Here is a 19114-nt window from a genome sequence, read left to right as displayed (position 1 = left end):
TCAAGGTTAGTTATCTATACTACATTGGATGAAAAAAATAGCGAATAAGTAGATTAGTCCATTATGAAAAGGGATAAAAAAGCTAAACCCTAAATAAATTTGTAGAAAATTAAAAACTTACTAATGGCTCGTACCGATTGGTTTTCGAGCAAACAAAAAGACGCGAAACTCGGACCAAATGTTTAGGCTTAGTTTCTCTTTTCGGTGTAATAGTCCCCAGCCAGCCTTCCCGCACGGTACTGGCGAGTCTCAAATAGGACGAAATCGGTCTACCATTGGAAATTCTCGCTATTTTATTTTATTTAATTTAATTTTTCACTCTAAGATCTATTTCGTCCGAGTTTCGCGTCTTTTGGTTTGCTCGAAGATGTATCGGTACGAGCTATTTGTAAGTTTTTAATTTTCTACAAATTTGTTAAGGGTTTAGCTTTTTTATCCCTTTTCATAATGGACTAATCTACCTATTCGCTAATTTTTTCATCCTTTGCATTTCAGTCCAAAGGTTGTTCCTTTTAACTTTACATATCCTACATTTGGGCACGGTAAGATTAATTTCACAAGAGCCCGCACTTTTGAAGGGCCCTGATTCTGAAGGTAGGTTTTCTTACAGTTATTTTAAGAAAAATAGAATGCTACATTGGGCCAATACAATGGTTTGCTTTAAAACCATCACTAATAAGTGAGTGATAGCGTTTTCCATTTGACTGCTCTCGAGCGCTCTAGATCGATCTGATCAACATTTTATGTTCCATTTGCGTGCTCGGATCTGCTCCGATCAAGTTTCGCGTGTTCCATTTCCCGCTCTCGGGTGCTCCGAGATCGCCCAAATACGATCGGCCGATTTCGACAGATCAACATATCGACATCTAGATCGGAGTAAATTTTTGCGTGTTCCTTTTAGTTTTGTTGGCAAAATGGCAGACCAAGACGCGAAAATTCAACTTACTAGCAGACGAAAAACAACAAAGCGTGGGAATACGTTAGTTGCATGTTCCATTTGCGGTTTTACTCTAGTCGATTGGGGCGAGATCTATGACGTCAGAGACAGATTCGGAGCGAATCTCGAGCAATCAAATGGAAAACGCTATAAGATTTCAAACTTTCACCCAGGCTAAATACGTAATAAGTAGAGAGTTCTTTGTACGTAGGAGAACGATGGGAGCATTAGAGACATTTTCTGTCGGACGTTACAGCCCAGAACCTCCATACTTTAACACAGAGGCCTGATGTGTTATCGTCATCGATTTTAAAACAGTATGTAATATCTTTTAAAAGCGGATATTATACAGGGTGTCTACTAAAAAACGAAAACTTTTTTTTTAATTTGAAACTTCGGGCAGGGAGACCTTTACTAGTGTTAAATTTAATGAATTTGAACCATGTCTTCAAGGTCATTCCAAAACTATCTCGAGAACCGTTCGGTTTACTGATTTGGTTCCAATTAGAAAGTTGTTGCTCGCCATATTATTAGTTCAAATTACTATGATTTGACCAAATTTGACCAATCAGAAGACGAGAAATTGAAGGTTAATGAATTCAGTGTTTGATAATAATCTTATTAGTTTTAATACTGAATAATTAACAACGGTTCAATTATGTCACTGTTGGCTACGATACTTGCTTGAGCTCGTTTAACGGCGGAGTTCAATTATTCTAAAACTTGTTGTCATGACAACCAATCTTACAGAAATCAAGTTCAATTCATTTTTCGTTTATTAGTGGACACCCTGTATAAAGTAGTTTTGAATGATTGTCTAAAACGAGCAATAATTTCTGTGCACTCAAGCCATTATAAGTGTGTAATAATCCCTAATAATATTGTGGTCGATCGATGTACTTGTTTTTTTATGTAATCGGGGTACAGAAAATGGTAACGTGGTAAGCTTTTGACGCACACATACACAGGTAATTTCTAGTAGTAGACCTCTCTTCGCTCGACCAATTAATAAAGTGGGTAGGCTTACCGTCGGGTCGGGCCTGGTAGTTTTAAATAACATTTCCCATATACTTATAAATTGGTGGTTAGACCAGCCAAAACTCTCAAATGAGATTGCATATTAATACTTCTTTAGAATTGAGTATTTCTTTGGTCGTAAAAATTCTATTGATATCTAATTGGATTTGGTTAGTATTTTCTAAAGCTTAAGCCAGATGATGGAATGATTGCTTACCACTAATGTAACCCAAATATCGATAGTTCACTGTATGCAATGGTTTGTTTAGATTTTTAACGATAAATTAGTTAGCTATAAATGTGTTTAACATGTGTGTGTAGTTGTGTATCATAGTGATAAATGTGTTTAACATGTGTAGTTATGTACCATAGCGATAAATGTGTTTAACATGTGTAGTTGTGTACCATAGTGATAAATGTGTTTAACATGTGTACCATATAAAGTAAAGTGTTTAACTTATGCACCATAGATACAAAAGTATTTATCACATGTACCGTAGAAAAAAGTGATTAACAAGTGTAACATAGACCAAAACGTATTTATCATGTGTACCATAGAGATAAAAGTATTTATCATGTGTTCCATAGAGATAAAAGTATTTATTATGTGTACCATAGAGAGAAAAGTGATTAAAATGTTTACCTGGGCGTATAGAGTATCCTCTCGGCGACCACAAACCCGACGGGAAAGCAGAGATTAGCCGCGGGTAAAAACGGCAGAGTTAAAAGGCCAACTCCAATGATTAATTCTTCCTTCGTCGGGCTCTGTCAGAAAAAGTATACGACACTTTTATAAGCATAAGCCGTTTCACCGTCAAGTAACTATCTTGTTTCTGATCGCCCCCTCTTAAAATCCCCAACAAAATAAGCTTACGATAAGCTGACAAGGAATCGTCTTTTCTATATCAGTATAATATAAAGTCGCTATGACAACGACCCAAAAAACCTTCTCTTTATCTATAAAGGCTTCGCGACTTTTTCACGAGCGGTATAAAAAAAGAAGCATGCACGTGGATTATCAGCATGTGGCTACTGGCTATTTATCTTACCTTTGGAACAGTCCAGAGCTTCCGTAATAGAACGGCCAGCGTGACGTAGAGAGCCACTGAGGCCAAATTACGCGGATCGGAAAGGTTGTTGACCAGAGGGATGCTGCCCAGTTGCCAGTCGTAGGCTAAGGTCAAAGGGCATAGAAGTAGCCAGACGTTGAACGCCGGAAGGTAGAGATAAGTTAATAACCTGTCAAATTGACCAGTGGTCAGATGGATTTAGCGGTATATTTTTCAGGAGCGACTAAACGAAGCAACGGCTCCCAATTTCAATTATGTTCGGTTGGGTTAAGTTTTAGGTTATGTTAGGTTAGAGTTAAGTTAGTTTTATTTAAGATAAAATTAGATTAGTTCATTTTGGATTAGGTTAGTTTTTATTAAAGGTAAAGTTAGGTTAGGTCAGTTTGTAGTAGGTTAGTTTTTGCTAAAGGTAAAGTTAGCTTAGTTCGGTTTGGATAAGGTTAGTTTTTATTAAAGGTAAAGTTAGGTTAGGTCAGTTTGTAGTAGGTTAGTTTTTGCTAAAGGTAAAGTTAGGTTAGGTCAGTTTGGAGTAGGTTAGTTTTTATTAAAGGTAAAGTTAGGTTAGGTCAGTTTGTAGTAGGTTAGTTTTTGCTAAAGGTAAAGTTAGCTTAGTTCGGTTTGGATAAGGTTAGTTTTTATTAAAGGTAAAGTTAGGTTAGGTCAGTTTGTAGTAGGTTAGTTTTTGCTTAATGTAAAGTTAGGTTAGTTCAGTTTGGATAAGGTTAGTTTTTATTAAAGGTAAAGTTAGGTTAGGTCAGTTTGGAGTAGGTTAGTTTTTGCTTAATGTAAAGTTAGGTTAGTTCAGTTTGGATAAGGTTAGTTTTTATTAAAGGTAAAGTTAGGTTAGGTCAGTTTGGAGTAGGTTAGTTTTTGCTTAATGTAAAGTTAGAATAGTTCAGTTTGGATAAGGTTAGTTTTTATTATAGGTAAAGTTAGGTTAGGTCAGTTTGGAGTAGGTTAGTTTTTGCTTAATGTAAAGTTAGGTTAGTTCAGTTTGGATAAGGTTAGTTTTTATTAAAGGTAAAGTTAGGTTAGGTCAGTTTGTAGTAGGTTAGTTTTTGCTAAAGGTAAAGTTAGCTTAGTTCGGTTTGGATAAGGTTAGTTTTTATTAAAGGTAAAGTTAGGTTAGGTCAGTTTGTAGTTGGTTAGTTTTTGCTAAAGGTAAAGTTAGGTTAGGTCAGTTTGGAGTAGGTTAGTTTTTGCTTAATGTAAAGTTAGGTTAGTTCAGTTTGGATAAGGTTAGTTTTTATTAAAGGTAAAGTTAGGTTAGGTCAGTTTGGAGTAGGTTAGTTTTTGCTTAATGTAAAGTTAGGTTAGTTCAGTTTGGATAAGGTTAGTTTTTATTAAGGGTAAAGTTAGGTTAGGTCAGTTTGTAGTAGGTTAGTTTTTGCTAAAGGTAAAGTTAGCTTAGTTCGGTTTGGATAAGGTTAGTTTTTATTAAAGGTAAAGTTAGGTTAGGTCAGTTTGTAGTAGGTTAGTTTTTGCTAAAGGTAAAGTTAGGTTAGGTCAGTTTGGAGTAGGTTAGTTTTTGCTTAATGTAAAGTTAGGTTAGTTCAGTTTGGATAAGGTTAGTTTTTATTAAAGGTAAAGTTAGGTTAGGTCAGTTTGGAGTAGGTTAGTTTTTGCTTAATGTAAAGTTAGGTTAGTTCAGTTTGGATAAGGTTAGTTTTTATTAAAGGTAAAGTTAGGTTAGGTCAGTTTGGAGTAGGTTAGTTTTTGCTTAATGTAAAGTTAGGTTAGTTCAGTTTGGATAAGGTTAGTTTTTATTAAAGGTAAAGTTAGGTTAGGTCAGTTTGGAGTAGGTTAGTTTTTGCTTAATGTAAAGTTAGGTTAGTTCAGTTTGGATAAGGTTAGTTTTTATTAAAGGTAAAGTTAGGTTAGGTCAGTTTGGAGTAGGTTAGTTTTTGCTTAATGTAAAGTTAGGTTAGTTCAGTTTGGATAAGGTTAGTTTTTATTAAAGGTAAAGTTAGGTTAGGTCAGTTTGGAGTAGGTTAGTTTTTGCTTAATGTAAAGTTAGGTTAGTTCAGTTTGGATAAGGTTAGTTTTTATTAAAGGTAAAGTTAGGTTAGGTCAGTTTGGAGTAGGTTAGTTTTTGCTTAATGTAAAGTTAGGTTAGTTCAGTTTGGATAAGGTTAGTTTTTATTAAAGGTAAAGTTAGGTTAGGTCAGTTTGGAGTAGGTTAGTTTTTGCTTAATGTAAAGTTAGGTTAGTTCAGTTTGGATAAGGTTAGTTTTTATTAAAGGTAAAGTTAGGTTAGGTCAGTTTGGAGTAGGTTAGTTTTTGCTTAATGTAAAGTTAGGTTAGTTCAGTTTGGATAAGGTTAGTTTTTATTAAAGGTAAAGTTAGGTTAGGTCAGTTTGGAGTAGGTTAGTTTTTGCTTAATGTAAAGTTAGGTTAGTTCAGTTTGGATAAGGTTAGTTTTTATTAAAGGTAAAGTTAGGTTAGGTCAGTTTGGAGTAGGTTAGTTTTTGCTTAATGTAAAGTTAGGTTAGTTCAGTTTGGATAAGGTTAGTTTTTATTAAAGGTAAAGTTAGGTTAGGTCAGTTTGGAGTAGGTTAGTTTTTGCTTAATGTAAAGTTAGGTTAGTTCAGTTTGGATAAGGTTAGTTTTTATTAAAGGTAAAGTTAGGTTAGGTCAGTTTGGAGTAGGTTAGTTTTTGCTTAATGTAAAGTTAGGTTAGTTCAGTTTGGATAAGGTTAGTTTTTATTAAAGGTAAAGTTAGGTTAGGTCAGTTTGGAGTAGGTTAGTTTTTGCTTATTGTAAAGTTAGGTTAGTTCAGTTTGGATAAGGTTAGTTTTTATTAAAGGTAAAGTTAGGTTAGGTCAGTTTGGAGTAGGTTAGTTTTTGCTTAATGTAAAGTTAGGTTAGTTCAGTTTGGATTAGGTTAGTTTTTATTAAAGGTAAAGTTAGGTTAGGTCAGTTTGGAGTAGGTTAGTTTTTGCTTAATGTAAAGTTAGGTTAGTTCAGTTTGGATAAGGTTAGTTTTTATTAAAGGTAAAGTTAGGTTAGGTCAGTTTGGAGTAGGTTAGTTTTTGCTTAATGTAAAGTTAGGTTAGTTCAGTTTGGATAAGGTTAGTTTTTATTAAAGGTAAAGTTAGGTTAGGTCAGTTTGGAGTAGGTTAGTTTTTGCTTAAGGTAAAGTTAGGTTAATTCAGTTTGGAGTAGGTTAGTTTTGTTAAAGGTAAAGTTAGGTTAGGTCAGTTTGGAGTAGGTTAATTTTTGCTTAAGGTAAAGTTAGGTTAATTCAGTTTGGAGTAGGTTAGTCTTTGCTTATGGTAAAGTTAGGTTAGGGTAAGTTTAAGGTTAAGGTAAGGTTAAAATAGGGTTAGGTTAAGATTATAACACCATTTGAATACTGAAACTTGCTCTGGTTTGTGAGAGGAAATTTTAACAATGAAAATTGGGAGCCATTTCTTCGTTAAGCTACCCATTATTTTTCAAGATTGACTATACCTTGTTAGAAAGTGAGGGGAGTGTGACGCGGGGTTGTCCTGGTCCGAAAACTGTGGCATCGAACCTTGAAGGATCCATATTCGGAATCCCAACATCATGGCTAACTGTGGGAGGTAATTAGCTTTTATTAGAAAACCCAATAGTTTAGATCTATTTTTCTGTTGGATTTTTAAGTATAAAGTAGCAGACAACCGGTATTTTTTGAGAGAAAGTTTTAAGAAGTGCCATCTGCCTGATAAAATATTAAGCTCACGCTATGTTTTTAATGTCCCACGCCTTTAACACGTGTCTGTTGCGTTATTATCATTGTGTATAATAAATTTTAATGTTCTACAGGACAATCCTTTGAAAATATCGGGTTTTCTGTTTGTTTTATATTTTTGACGTGGTGTCCACAATATTACGGTGATTGATATGTATGTGGTATTCACATTAAGGCTTCTGTTTCATTAAAGTAAAGAGTACTTCTTAAAACGCCACGTCAGTATTTATTCTGGCGCCATCTGTACGGCAGCTTATGTGAACTATGGAGAATAGAATTTACGAAAATTAAGCATTTCCTTTTTCTGGTTGTAGATGGCGCGCAGTTGTTTTATTGAAGTGGCATCTTTTGAAAAGCGGAAATTGCTTTGCGAATACGAAAGTACGGAATAAAGTTCTTTTAATGTTACTTAACACTGGGGGGGGGGGGATAAATCTGCGTAGGTGTTAGTCCATATGGCTTGATGAAATTTAATAAATCAAATAGTGGATTAACATAATTGAAATCAACGTGTTTATACCCATCGTGGACTGCAAACGTTCACATTAAAGACCAACTTCTGAATTTTTAATGATTAAATATGTATATTATTGAGTTATATTGGCCAAATCAAAAATGTTAAAAAATTGTTTTCCTTAAAGGGCTTACTAATTCCGGTCTAACATCATTGCGTTGACCTTTGCACCTAAAATTTATTTATCTAAGTATCAACATTCCTTTAAGGGTTAAAACAGTTTTGCTGGATTTTGTTCATTAATATTAAAATGCCACAAGTCCGGGGCTCACTTTATCACGTTATACATAATTAAACCTTAAAATAAAAATGTGATAAAATATTTTAAGCACTAGAGGATAATGTTCTCCACACGAGAAAATAAATGTTACGAGGGTAAATACCTAACCTAGTAACTGAAGAAGATGAAAATAATTCCAGTAGAGTGAATTAGTTTTTCCATCAACTGGCTAAAATTTCGTTAAATATTCACAAGGTATCTACGACCGTACCACGACATATTAAAAGCCGGATTATTAATGATTGTACGGGTTGGGATTTAGGTGCTTGCACAAACGAAGGTGGTTCTATGATATTTTATACGATAAAAGGTAAAACTAAGTGTTTTTGCAAGTGTGATGAGGTGGCTGATGAGATGTATGAAAAATGGGCGTCTTACCGACGCTATCAGCGTGACGGTGCTCTTGTCCAACGCCCGTTGAATTAATGACTGCAAGGACCTCCTCCTCCTCCACCTACCAAAGAAGCAAAAATTCATTATTTATTAAATAGTTAACCATTCACAATTTAGATGTATTTCGACAAAAATAATTTGGTCTAAATCTACACATTTTTAATCTTTCTAATAACTTTTGGCCATAATTTTGTACGATACATCTAAAGTAGGTTCAAGTCCACTCTTTATATGAAAGGTTTCTTAATTTAATTTACAACAGTTTACGGCCCCCATTGCTTAGTATCCCTTGCCACCAATAGCTAGGAGAGGTAGTCGAAGCAAGTGGTTGTTCGCTAAATAGCTTAAAGGGAATATAACCTGTAAAGCAACCTCTACGAAAGACCTTTTAATTTTTTCAAATTTGCCTGTACAATGGCTGGAGATCAGCGGCCTCTATTCACGATGGAGACTGGAGACCTGGAGACTGGAGGCCCAACCTTCCAGTGGAGGCTGGATACCAAAAATTTTGCTGACCTATTTCCCTGGGTTCCTTCTTTAGGTTATAGTTCACGGTTAGATTCCTACGTTATCTTAAAGTACACCGTTAGGTTCCTACTTTAGCTTAAAGTACACCGTTAGGTAACTAGTTAAGCTTAAAGTACACCTTTATATTTCTACGTTAGCTTAAGGTACACCGATAGGTTCCTACGTTAGCTTTAAGTACACCGTTAGGTTCCTATTTTAGCTTAAAGTACGCCATCAGGTTAGTAAGATAGTCTAACCTAAAATAAAATCATGCTACACAATAAACCGTTAAGTTCCTACTTTAGGTTATAGTACACCAATAGTTTCCTACTTTATCATAAAGTACACCAATAGTTTCCTACTTTAGGTTATAGTACACCAATAGTTTCCTACTTTATCATAAAGTACACCAATAGTTTCCTACTTTATCATAAAGTACACTAATAGTTTCCTACTTTATCATAAAGTACACCAATAGTTTCCTACTTTATCATAAAGTACACCAATAGTTTCCTACTTTATCATAAAGTTCACCAATAGTTTCCTACTTTATCATAAAGCACACCAATAGTTTCCTACTTTATCATAAAGTACACCAATAGTTCCCTACTTTATCATAAAGTACACCAATAGTTTCCTACTTTATCTTAAAGTACACCGTTAGCCTACTTTGTCTTAAAGTACACCGTTAGCCTACTTTGTCTTAAAGTACACCGTTAGCCTACTTTGTCTTAAAGTACACCGTTAGCCTACTTTATCTTAAAGTACACCGTTAGCCTACTTTATCTTAAAGTACACCGTTAGCATACTTTATCTTAAAGTACACCGTTAGGTTCCTACTTTAGCTTAAAGTACGTCACTAGGTTAGTAATATAGTTTAATCTTAACGTGTACGTTATGGATTGCTTATTCTAGGTAGAGCTCGGCGTTTGGATAAGAATTAATCACTTTATTTTTTTTTCCAAAACACACATTTATCCACAAATTATCCGAAAAAATCTATTATTTTTACATGTTAAATTGCTTTTTAGTCTGGATAATATCCACGAATAAACAGTTAATCGTTATTTTTATGGTTAATCGAAATTTTCGCGGTTAATTTATCTGTTTCGCCGATCTCTAATTCTAGGTTTAGCTTATGGTTAGTATATTTAACCTAAAATCAAAACATGCTACAAAATAAACAAACAAAACGCTCAAAAATGAAATTAGCAGAGTAAAATTTTAATTAATACAAAATGATTTATTTCTTTAAAGTTCAAAGAAATATTTGTTAATGCCGTCACTTAATTCAATTGCGCGAATTTCTCGACGAACTTTTAATTGTCTATTAAAACTTTCCCCGAGACCTTTCTAAAACCGAAATTAAATTCAAATCAGCCTTTTGAACATGAGCTCTCCACTGCTTCGAAATATATATGCCCCTGACACTTAATTTGGGAAAACTTACGTCTGCACCAGTCACTCTGAACCAGTTGCCATAGCAACAAGTCCGAAAATCATTTGAAGTCCTTCTTTGAACTCCAATACTCCCTTCTTCGTAAATGTCGGATTATTAAAAGGCTCTTAAAATTTTTAACGCGTGAAATTTACGAGCAATTAAAAATTCATCTACTTTGAAATTCCACTCCTCACTCTCGCTATTTAGTTTTGCCTCGAGGCTGTAATTTCTCTCACATTTTGCAGCGTCTACTTCCGTTATAAATCGATACTCGCACGCCCTCTAGTTTACTTTTCTCGGGTTATTTTACTTCCGCCTACGTCACTCTCCACTTTCAACCAATGCTTAGGTAGAGGTGAAGTTTGTACTATTTAATCGAGACTGCAGAGCGAACCGATTTAATACCTGAGGCACGTAACATTTGTAATTAGGGAGAACGTGCGGAAAACCTCATTTGCATAATTATATTGTAAACGATTTCAACACCTTTCTGGTTTTTCCACCCATGCTTTTTTATTTCTTAAAAATGTAATATATATAATTACTAGGCCTTGTTCATTTTCAGTTGTTTATTACGCTATACTCTAGCTCTTTAAAGGGCTATTTTGATCCTGTTTTATTTATAAGGCAAATGAATTCGATACGTTATGAAAGTTTATTTTGGTACTTAAATTCTAGCATTATTTGTTTCAAAGATGTGATGAAATTTATTCAGTGATGCAGTTATGATGGCACCATTTTCAAAAATGGTGAACCATTTCTATATATAATTCCTACCAATAAACCGTATTTATTTTACCTAACATAAATAATAAATAAACATAAATTTAATTTAATGGTATAAAATGAAATGAATATATAAAAATTATTTAAATCAATGAAACTAATTTAAATCAATGAAATCAATTTAAATCAATGAAATTAATTTAAATCCATGAATTCAATTTACATCAATTAAATCAATTTAATTCAATGAAATCAAATGAAATTAATGAAATCAAATAAAATTAATTAGAAACCAAAATAAATTATTTTAAATAAAATAAAATTAAATAAAAATTAGTGTAATAAAATTAAATGAAATGAAAATTAGTGAAAAAATTAAATGAAATGAAAATTAGTGAAAAAATTAAATGAAATGAAATTGAGTGAAATGAAATAAAATTTAAAATAAAATAAGTGAAATTAAATAAAATTTAAAATAAAATAAGTGAAATGAAATTAAATTAAAAATAAAATAAGTGAAATGAAATGAAATTAAAAATAAAATAAGTGAAAGGAAATGAAATTAAAATAAGTCAAATGAAATGGAATGGAATGAAATTAAAATAAGTCAAATGAAATGGAATGAAATGAAATTAAAATAAGTCAAATGAAATGGAATGAAATAAAAATAAGTCAAATGAAATGGAATGAAATAAAAATAAGTGAAATGAAATGAAATGAAAATAATTGAAATGCAATGAAATTAAGTATAAGAATGAAATAAAATTAAAATAAGTGTAATAAAATGAAATGAAATGAAAATAAGTGTAATAAAATGAAATTAAATGAAAATAAGTGAAATAAAATTAATTGAAAATAAGTGAAATAAAATTAATTGAAAATAAGTGAAATAATAGAAATGAAAATGAAATAAAGTGAAATAAAATGAAATAAATTAAAATAAGTGAAATAATAGAAATGAAAATAACTGAAATGCAATGAAACTAATTGCAAGCATCTATATACAAACAACTAGAACGTACCTATTTCCGTGCCTGTATATGAGGTCGTAAGTCAAACAGACCAATATGAGGGTGACTCCTTGTTCCTTAGCTAGCATGGCGCAAAAGGCGCTTCCGCACACCACCGCCAGGCGGCCTCCGCTGCGTTCCCCTCCACACCTATATCGAAACATTTTAAAATTAGCAATACATCCAAACCTAACACGAAAATAGAATACTTTCATACATAAAAATATAACTGAAAGCAAGTAACAGGTCGAAAGAAAACACCTAAAGTGGGGTGGCATAGTGGTCAGCGCTTTCACCTCGCGGTAAGAGGAGCCGGGTTCGTAATTGTTGGGAACCCTCTTTAAAGTGATTCAAAACAATCTTCAATTCGCTGAAGTTCGCGTGACGAGCCACCGGTGATCTTTTAAGTGTCGTCTTTAGCGTTCGAACTGATTTTTCGGTTTGGCCATTCGACTCTGGGTGATAAGGTGCGATGGTCTTTTGTATTATTCCGTTTTTAGTTTCACATCAAATATATATATTCGAAGTTTGAGGGTCGGCGGTGCCCACTCTTTAACAAAGGATGGCAAATTAAATATCAAACGATAGGAAATCACATGGCCTCAACAAGTTTTGTATTGGTTTGCCCACCAGCGTATCCTGAGGGTGGGCGGTGCCCACTCTTTAACAAAGGATGGCAAATTATATATCAAACGATAGGAAATCACATGGCCTCAACAAGTTTTGTATTGGTTTGCCCACTAGCGTATCCTGAGGGTCGGCGGTGCCCACTCTTTAACAAAGGATGGCAAATTAAATATCAAACGATAGGAAATCACATGGCCTCAACAAGTTTTGTATTGGTTTGCCCACCAGCGTATCCTGAGGGTGGGCGGTGCCCACTCTTTAACAAAGGATGGCAAATTATATATCAAACGATAGGAAATCACATGGCCTCAACAAGTTTTGTATTGGTTTGCCCACTAGCGTATCCTGAGGTTGGGCGGTGCCCACTCTTTAACAAAGGATGGTAAATTATATATCAAACGACAGGAAATCACATGGCCTCAACAGCTTTTGTATTGGTTTGCCCACCCGCGTATCCTGAGGGTGGGCGGTGGGCACTCTTTTTCATAGGATGGCAAATTATACATCAAACGATAAGAAATAACGTAGCCTCAACAGCTTTTGTATTGGTTTGCCCACCCGCGTATCCTGAGGGTGGGTGGTGGGCACTCTTTTTCATAGGATGGCAAATTATACATCAAACGATAAAAAATCACGTAGCCTCAACAGCTTTTGTATTAGTTTGCCTACCTGTGTCTACTAAGGGTGTATTGGTTTGCCCACCCGAATACACCGATGTGGAACTAATATTACGGCCTGGGCTGACTTGTGTTTTGTAAAGGAGTGGTTAGAGCTTTCACCTCGCAGCAAGAGGAGCCGAGTTCGATCCCAACTTGTGACACTGGGTGAACACTCGTAACTACTCCTTCTGCGTTGAGTTAGCAAGTTTTCTCGCCAAGGGATAAAGGGTTTTTACTCAGAGCTGGAGCTGTTGGCTCATGTGGCATGAAGGGATTGCCACCAACCTCCTACGCATTGTAACCTGGCCACCAGTTTAAACGTATTAAAAGTCTCTAGATGACGTGGGCCCTAGGGCGGTGCCGGGGATATTTGCCTATTTAATTATTATCTAAAAAATAAAGCCAGCCGATCGTTTTTACACAGCCAATATCCCAAACTATAAACAAATAAATTGATTTTTTTTAATAATTGATGAAACGCATAAGACACGTTCAAACCACAACCAAATCTTTACAGTGACGGCATTTGTAGCGTGTTTAGGCTTTATCCCAACAAAACAAGTCGAAGTTCGTTCTATACCTTTCTAAGAAATAAATAATATAGTATTCGAAAGATATTTTCCAGTTGTTTTCTTAGACTGGGACCTCTCCCAAGGGTCAAAGTTGAATAAATAAAATTTTTAGTGCTCCTCTTTCTAGGATTTAAAAAGCTCTGTCCGTTAAACTATTTAGTTGATTTTACAAACTCAGAAACTTTTTATTTGATAGAATCCCGTTCGATACGCCCCTGAGAATAGTAATTTTATTAATGGTATGTCCTTTAAAATAAGTTAAGTCTTTAGAATAATTAAGGTATTATCTAAGGCTTATACTATCTACCTCAAGAAAGTTCCGCTGATTTTACAAAAAGCCATACATCAAAAGGATATTTTAAAAGTGTTATATCGATAAATTTTTGTGAAACTAGTAACTTCAAGTAATTTTGATATTCTACATCTTCAGGCGGAGTAATACGGGAGGAAAACACTTTAGCCAGGTTCACACTTACCCCTAAAATCGTTTGGTTTTAGATATCAAGTTTTTAAAAAATCGCTTCGTGTGATCGGGAAACAACTCGTCCAAGTCGGTTCGCTTAGAATCGATTTCAAAACGCCAAGGCGGGGAAGTAAAATTGCTCGTATTTTCCAAAATAATGGGAATAAAATTCTAAATAATGTCAAATAATATTACTGTATGTATAGTAAACATGATTAACTAATTGTTTTGGGATACATTTTAGTGTTTTCAAAATTCTTGTCATAATTTGATATTACGTTAAGACTTGGCTATAAGCGAACCGGGGTGAAGCGATTTCGCACGTGTGAATCAAGAATTATCGTCGGAGGTCAAAACTGGCATTCAAACCGACCTAAACTGGTTTGTAAGCACTAGTCGAGGGGTAAGACAGTCTCAGATAATCTGTACACCGAGTTCGTACATTTAGCACTGTCAAAGTTACGGCAGTGTACACCGAGTTCGCAGAGTGTCTTACCCATCGGCACTAGTGTGATTATGGCTTTTGTGTAGTGATACGGTTTCATTGAGAAAACCGCCCCGAGGCTGCGAAGGTATTGGACTAATTTTGAAGGACAATTTAGTATTTTGCTATTTCGCACTTCAAAGTGTTTATCTCTAAAATACACTAAAAATGTTTTAATAAAAAGGTGATTTTGGTGTTTTGAATAGGTGTAAGAATGGTTAGCACTTTCACAGCCGGATTCGATCCCAGTTTGTGGCACTGGGTGTGAGCTCTGAACTACTCCTATGGCGTTGAGTTTGCGATTTATCTGGGAATTATCTCGAGGTGTATAAAACATATTGAGGTTAACGACAATATAGCTTGTGTACAGAGCTTTTGGTGGCATAAAGGGCTGGCCACCACCCTCCTACACATTGTAATCCAGCCTTCTGAATTAAACACATTAAAAGTAGCTAGATGACTTGGGCCCAAGGTGGTGCTAAGGGTATTAGCCTAGCTGATTCCAAAGAATAAAAATAATCAGCTAAGTCATCAAGCAATTTTTGAAGCAATTACTTCAGGTAGCCGGGTTACAATCCGTTTACTATTAAACCACAAAATAGCTATTAAGGAATCTTTAGAATGCCTAGAAAAATATTTTATAGGTGTGCGCGTATAAAGTTCGAAGTAACGAACACGCGGTACAGCCAATTTCTTCAATGATTTCGCGTGATAAGAAATAATTTATCTTAAGAGTTAACGTCGCCCACCTTTTAACGCTAAGCCGAAATTGATGTCAACTATAATATTCGTTAATTTAAGGTGGCTTTCAAATAACCTTTCTCGTGTTGTTTCGGAGGGGGACCACAGACCCTCTATCGGCCAAATAAAGTGGTAAATCATGTTTTATACTGCAGATATTTTGACCAGATCTCGACGTCTTATGCTAATTTTATTTGGCCAGCCGAGTTTCTTTTTCCAAACGCTGTCGAATTCTCGGTTGCAAAAGCTGATATCAACGTGAATGACCGCCTATATTTGCATATTATTTTCTTGCTTTAACTCCGGTACGGCCCAAACAGCATTAAAAGTTCCTTTCAAATTGGTTATCGAATGAAAATTTCCGCGTCCGTGTCTTCATTTCCCTCCGCGTCTCGCATTAGCTAATGGCTATGCTTGATAGATATATAGTTTTAATGCGTCTAGGTTTAATAGAGGGTTACACTCGTACCAAGAACAGCTACTATAGACTCCCGTAGCCTAGAAAATAAACATTTTCAACTTTGAAATTCCTCCTCAAATTATAAGTCTGCAAACTAAGTTGAGCGTGATATAAGCCCTGAAAGCGAAATTTATTTTTAATGGTTTATTAGACGCATTCACATATTCGCCACCGAAAACTACAGCTGCGCCACCTAGTCACACTGCCTAGAACTATATTTGGGTGATACGGGTAATGGCGTTATGCGAAAATGCGCGTTTTATAACATCAATTAAAACATTTTACCAGAAATTTACTAACGATTTTAGCTTTTTTTTTAAAGCGTGTTCTAATGTTTTGTATTAACAAAGGTGTATATACGACATTTATTTATTAATTTTGTACTGTCAATAGGTATTGAATTCGTAAATATAAGTATAAATATTCGAGTTTAATAACACTATGAGTAGGCCTTGGAGAATTCATACAAGGGATCAGTTTGAAAGCTAGTTTTAAAGGTATGTAGGAAATTTATTATTATCTTCACATTAGAACAAGCCCAGATTGTTCTAATTTCATAGACTAGTAGCTTCAGCATTTTGTATAATGTATAATGTATTTTAAATAATTTTATTTGGTATATTAGTGAATCGCTCCATGCTTGAAATTTTTAAGTATATTGGAGAGTAGTCTACTCTTGATCCATAGAATAAGGTGTGCGGATGCTTAAAACAAAAGTTAAAATTTGAAGTTGGTGATGGAAAACACAGCATTGAAAGGTCCATTGTTCATGCAATAGTGGGTAAATATATTTTTTATTAAAACCCAATTCTTTAATGTAACCTGTTTTAATTATTATTCTAGAAATTCAGGCTTTTGCAAACATGCAGTAAATTGCTGGTCTATTTTATATATAAAGATACTGAGAGCTATCCCAACTTTCTGACTTTAGAAGTGGGGTAAAATGAAGGAAAAGAACTAACTGTGCCTTTGGTATTGTACGGTAATAAAATGGTTAGAGTTGCGAGGGTTAAATTTGCCTGGCTCAAAAAGGTTTATGTACTCTTATTTGGTCACTTAGTTAGTCTCAAAAATGTATTTCTAGCTTTTAGTCGGGATGAAATATTTGTGGAGAGTCCATTTGTAGCAAAGATAATATCAATTGAAGAGGCAGTGGCACAAAATAACTAAGTTGGAAAGGAAGGAATCTACTGGATAACGACTGTAGAGGCTACTATGGAAAAATTCAGCTAGGCCTTTTCATTTTTTTGTCTATTCTCTCAAGGGCTATTTTTAATTGATATTAAGAGAGACTGACAATATTTGAAGAAAACGTTGTCCAAATATATAATTTTTATTTTAGATTTTAGTTAAAGAAAAGTTATAATTAAATTTACACTTCTAGTCAAGGAAAGTTATATTTTTAATATGTTAAATTAGTTCCTATTTTAAATTTTGGCCAATTAGTATTTGTAGATAACAAATGAACTGAACTATTTATGTTATGAATTTTCTACTCAAAGCCATGTTAACTAAAATGGCAAAAACAAATGTATTATAGAATTAATTCAAAGTTAAAAGCAATTAAATTCATTGAAGAAACCACTTAATTAGAAATTACAATAGAAGTTAATAAAATGTTAAGATACGCAAAAAAGTATTAAAAATAAAAACCATTTGAATTTACAGTATTATTTTTAATCATATTGGGATCTGCGGCAATAGTTCGAAATGTTATTAATCAACTCGAAAACTCATACCGAACCATCAGGGTGGCAAAGATAGGAAAATTGGGGTCCAATACAAAATTGAAAAATATGCCCTTTTAACGCATAATTTTGTGGGCCTCAATGTAATATTTTCCAGCGATAATGACAATCGAACGGCTTGACCTAAAATTAATTTAATTCATTAGCATTTCCTTATTTTGCAGTATATAATAAAACAGATCACCTTTAAAACGATTCACAAAACATAGGGTCCTCTCTTTTCATTTAGTTACATTGGATTTGTAATAAGTCTACATGGTAAATTATTGCTTGGAATGGCACTGCATTTCATGCGTCTCTTGAATTATCTTCATCTAAATGACAGTTATTATCATATATATTTAATAATATTAACTTTAAAATCAGTAATAACAAGTAAAATTTGTGTCTCACCATCTCTTTCTAAAAAGTCTTTATCTTTAAAATGGGCGCTGCAAATCTGTGCCCACTAACTAGGCATCTTCCCTGATTTTATATTAGTTAACCACACATTAAAAAGATTTTTGCATTTCGGAAAATTGTGAAACGATAACTCCAACGTTCTTTTCTCACCATTTACTCGAATTGTAATATTTTTAAGGGCAGTATTACTACAGAAAGGTACTTCGTAATTTATGCCACCTCTGCGCCTACAATCCGCCATATTAATCGTTTGTTTTGATCAACAAAGTACGCAGACAAACCAAGCTGCAGGGGTAGCGACTGTGGCGCCGCCTATACCCGTTTCGCTAGCGAATTGCCTACAGGGAAATATGCAAAAATTGGCGAAATCCACCCGAGGTACCTTCCTATTTAAAAATGTTAAAGGTAGATGGCGACACAATAAAGTTTAGGAAAATTAAACTTTTTTAAAACGTTATTAATTAATTACTAAATTATAGTACTTTAAATTCTTATTAAAACTATATAATTTTTGTAATTTAAATTAACAACTAATTTTAACAGTAGTTAACACTCTCCGCCATAGATGGCCCTATAATACGATTTTAAACTATCCAATCAGGGAAGATAATTTTGTATTTTAAATCTCGACAAAACCGTTCTCCACTAAAAACTGAAAACTTTCAACCAATCGTTGAAAATCAAAATTATGACGTCATGCTGCTATCAGAGCGCCATCTACTAACAAATAACGCCATCACCACGTTACCTCGGATGAATTTTACCCCTTTAAAGTCGTCTTTGCCCGTTAAAAATTGTAAAGAGATCTATATGTTTTGAAATTAATGTATATAGTTCCTTTTTATTTAATACTTAATTATTTCGTTGAGTTTATTTGGAACAAAAAACGTTCTTAAATAAGCAAATACAGAAAATTTGCGGCGTCAAGTTCAGCGTTACCGAATAACATTGTATTTTTCTCAATGATTGCATCATATTTTCCGTAAAGATTTTGTCCAAGTGCCTCCTATTATATGAAGTTTTATACTAACAAGGAGACATCCCGAAGTGTAACCCCCTGTTTTTGTTCAAACTCTGGGGATTGACTTTATGTAACTTGAAAAATTCTAAAGGGAATTTATTCAATGGGCAACCGTTTTGCCATGGCAACGAAAAATGTTTTTGACAACAAAAAGGGGAAAGTGCCCCCATATAAAAATTTGAACAAATTTCAAAATTTAAAAAATGCCAAAAATAGAAAAAAATCAAAATTGATCAACTTTGGATCAATTTGAGCAAATTGGATGAAAATCAAGCCAAATGGCTATAAATGGAAAAATGTGAGGGAAAATTTAAAGAAGTACAAACA

General features: G+C 34.1%; 1 protein-coding gene and 2 long non-coding RNA genes across 5 annotated transcripts in view; 1 reads left to right on the top strand and 2 right to left on the bottom strand.

Annotated features, from left to right (window-relative positions):
- LOC149958548 (protein O-mannosyl-transferase TMTC1-like) overlaps positions 1 to 19114 on the bottom strand; it is a 168129-nt gene that overhangs the window by 60623 nt on the left and 88392 nt on the right. The window contains exons 4-8 of the mRNA XM_090165914.1: positions 11623 to 11760; positions 7912 to 7987; positions 6478 to 6581; positions 3004 to 3193; positions 2598 to 2719 (exon numbers count right to left, since the gene is read on the bottom strand). Coding sequence (XP_090022040.1) covers positions 2598 to 2719; positions 3004 to 3193; positions 6478 to 6581; positions 7912 to 7987; positions 11623 to 11760 — 630 coding nt within the window. The remainder of the gene's footprint in view (positions 1 to 2597; positions 2720 to 3003; positions 3194 to 6477; positions 6582 to 7911; positions 7988 to 11622; positions 11761 to 19114) is intronic.
- On the top strand, positions 15973 to 17275 carry LOC149958550 (uncharacterized). Of its 3 annotated transcripts, XR_016478518.1 has the most exons (4): positions 15973 to 16113; positions 16242 to 16397; positions 16460 to 16609; positions 16701 to 17275. It is a non-coding gene; the product is annotated as an uncharacterized LOC149958550 (long non-coding RNA). The 3 variants fall into 3 exon arrangements; XR_016478519.1 differs by having other exon boundaries at positions 15973 to 16397; positions 16460 to 16598; XR_016478517.1 differs by having other exon boundaries at positions 15973 to 16397.
- LOC149958549 (uncharacterized) lies at positions 17311 to 17995 on the bottom strand. The gene is made up of 3 exons (XR_016478516.1): positions 17758 to 17995; positions 17549 to 17678; positions 17311 to 17487 (listed from the first exon to the last, which is right to left on the bottom strand). It is a non-coding gene; the product is annotated as an uncharacterized LOC149958549 (long non-coding RNA).

The sequence above is a fragment of the Leiobunum rupestre genome, chromosome 2 (assembly GCF_980474605.1).
Source record: "Leiobunum rupestre chromosome 2, qqLeiRupe1.1.hap1, whole genome shotgun sequence".
NCBI classification, from domain to species: domain Eukaryota; kingdom Metazoa; phylum Arthropoda; class Arachnida; order Opiliones; family Sclerosomatidae; genus Leiobunum; species Leiobunum rupestre.
Note: the sequence above shows the minus strand (reverse complement) of the source record. Positions and strands in the feature narration are given on the sequence as shown.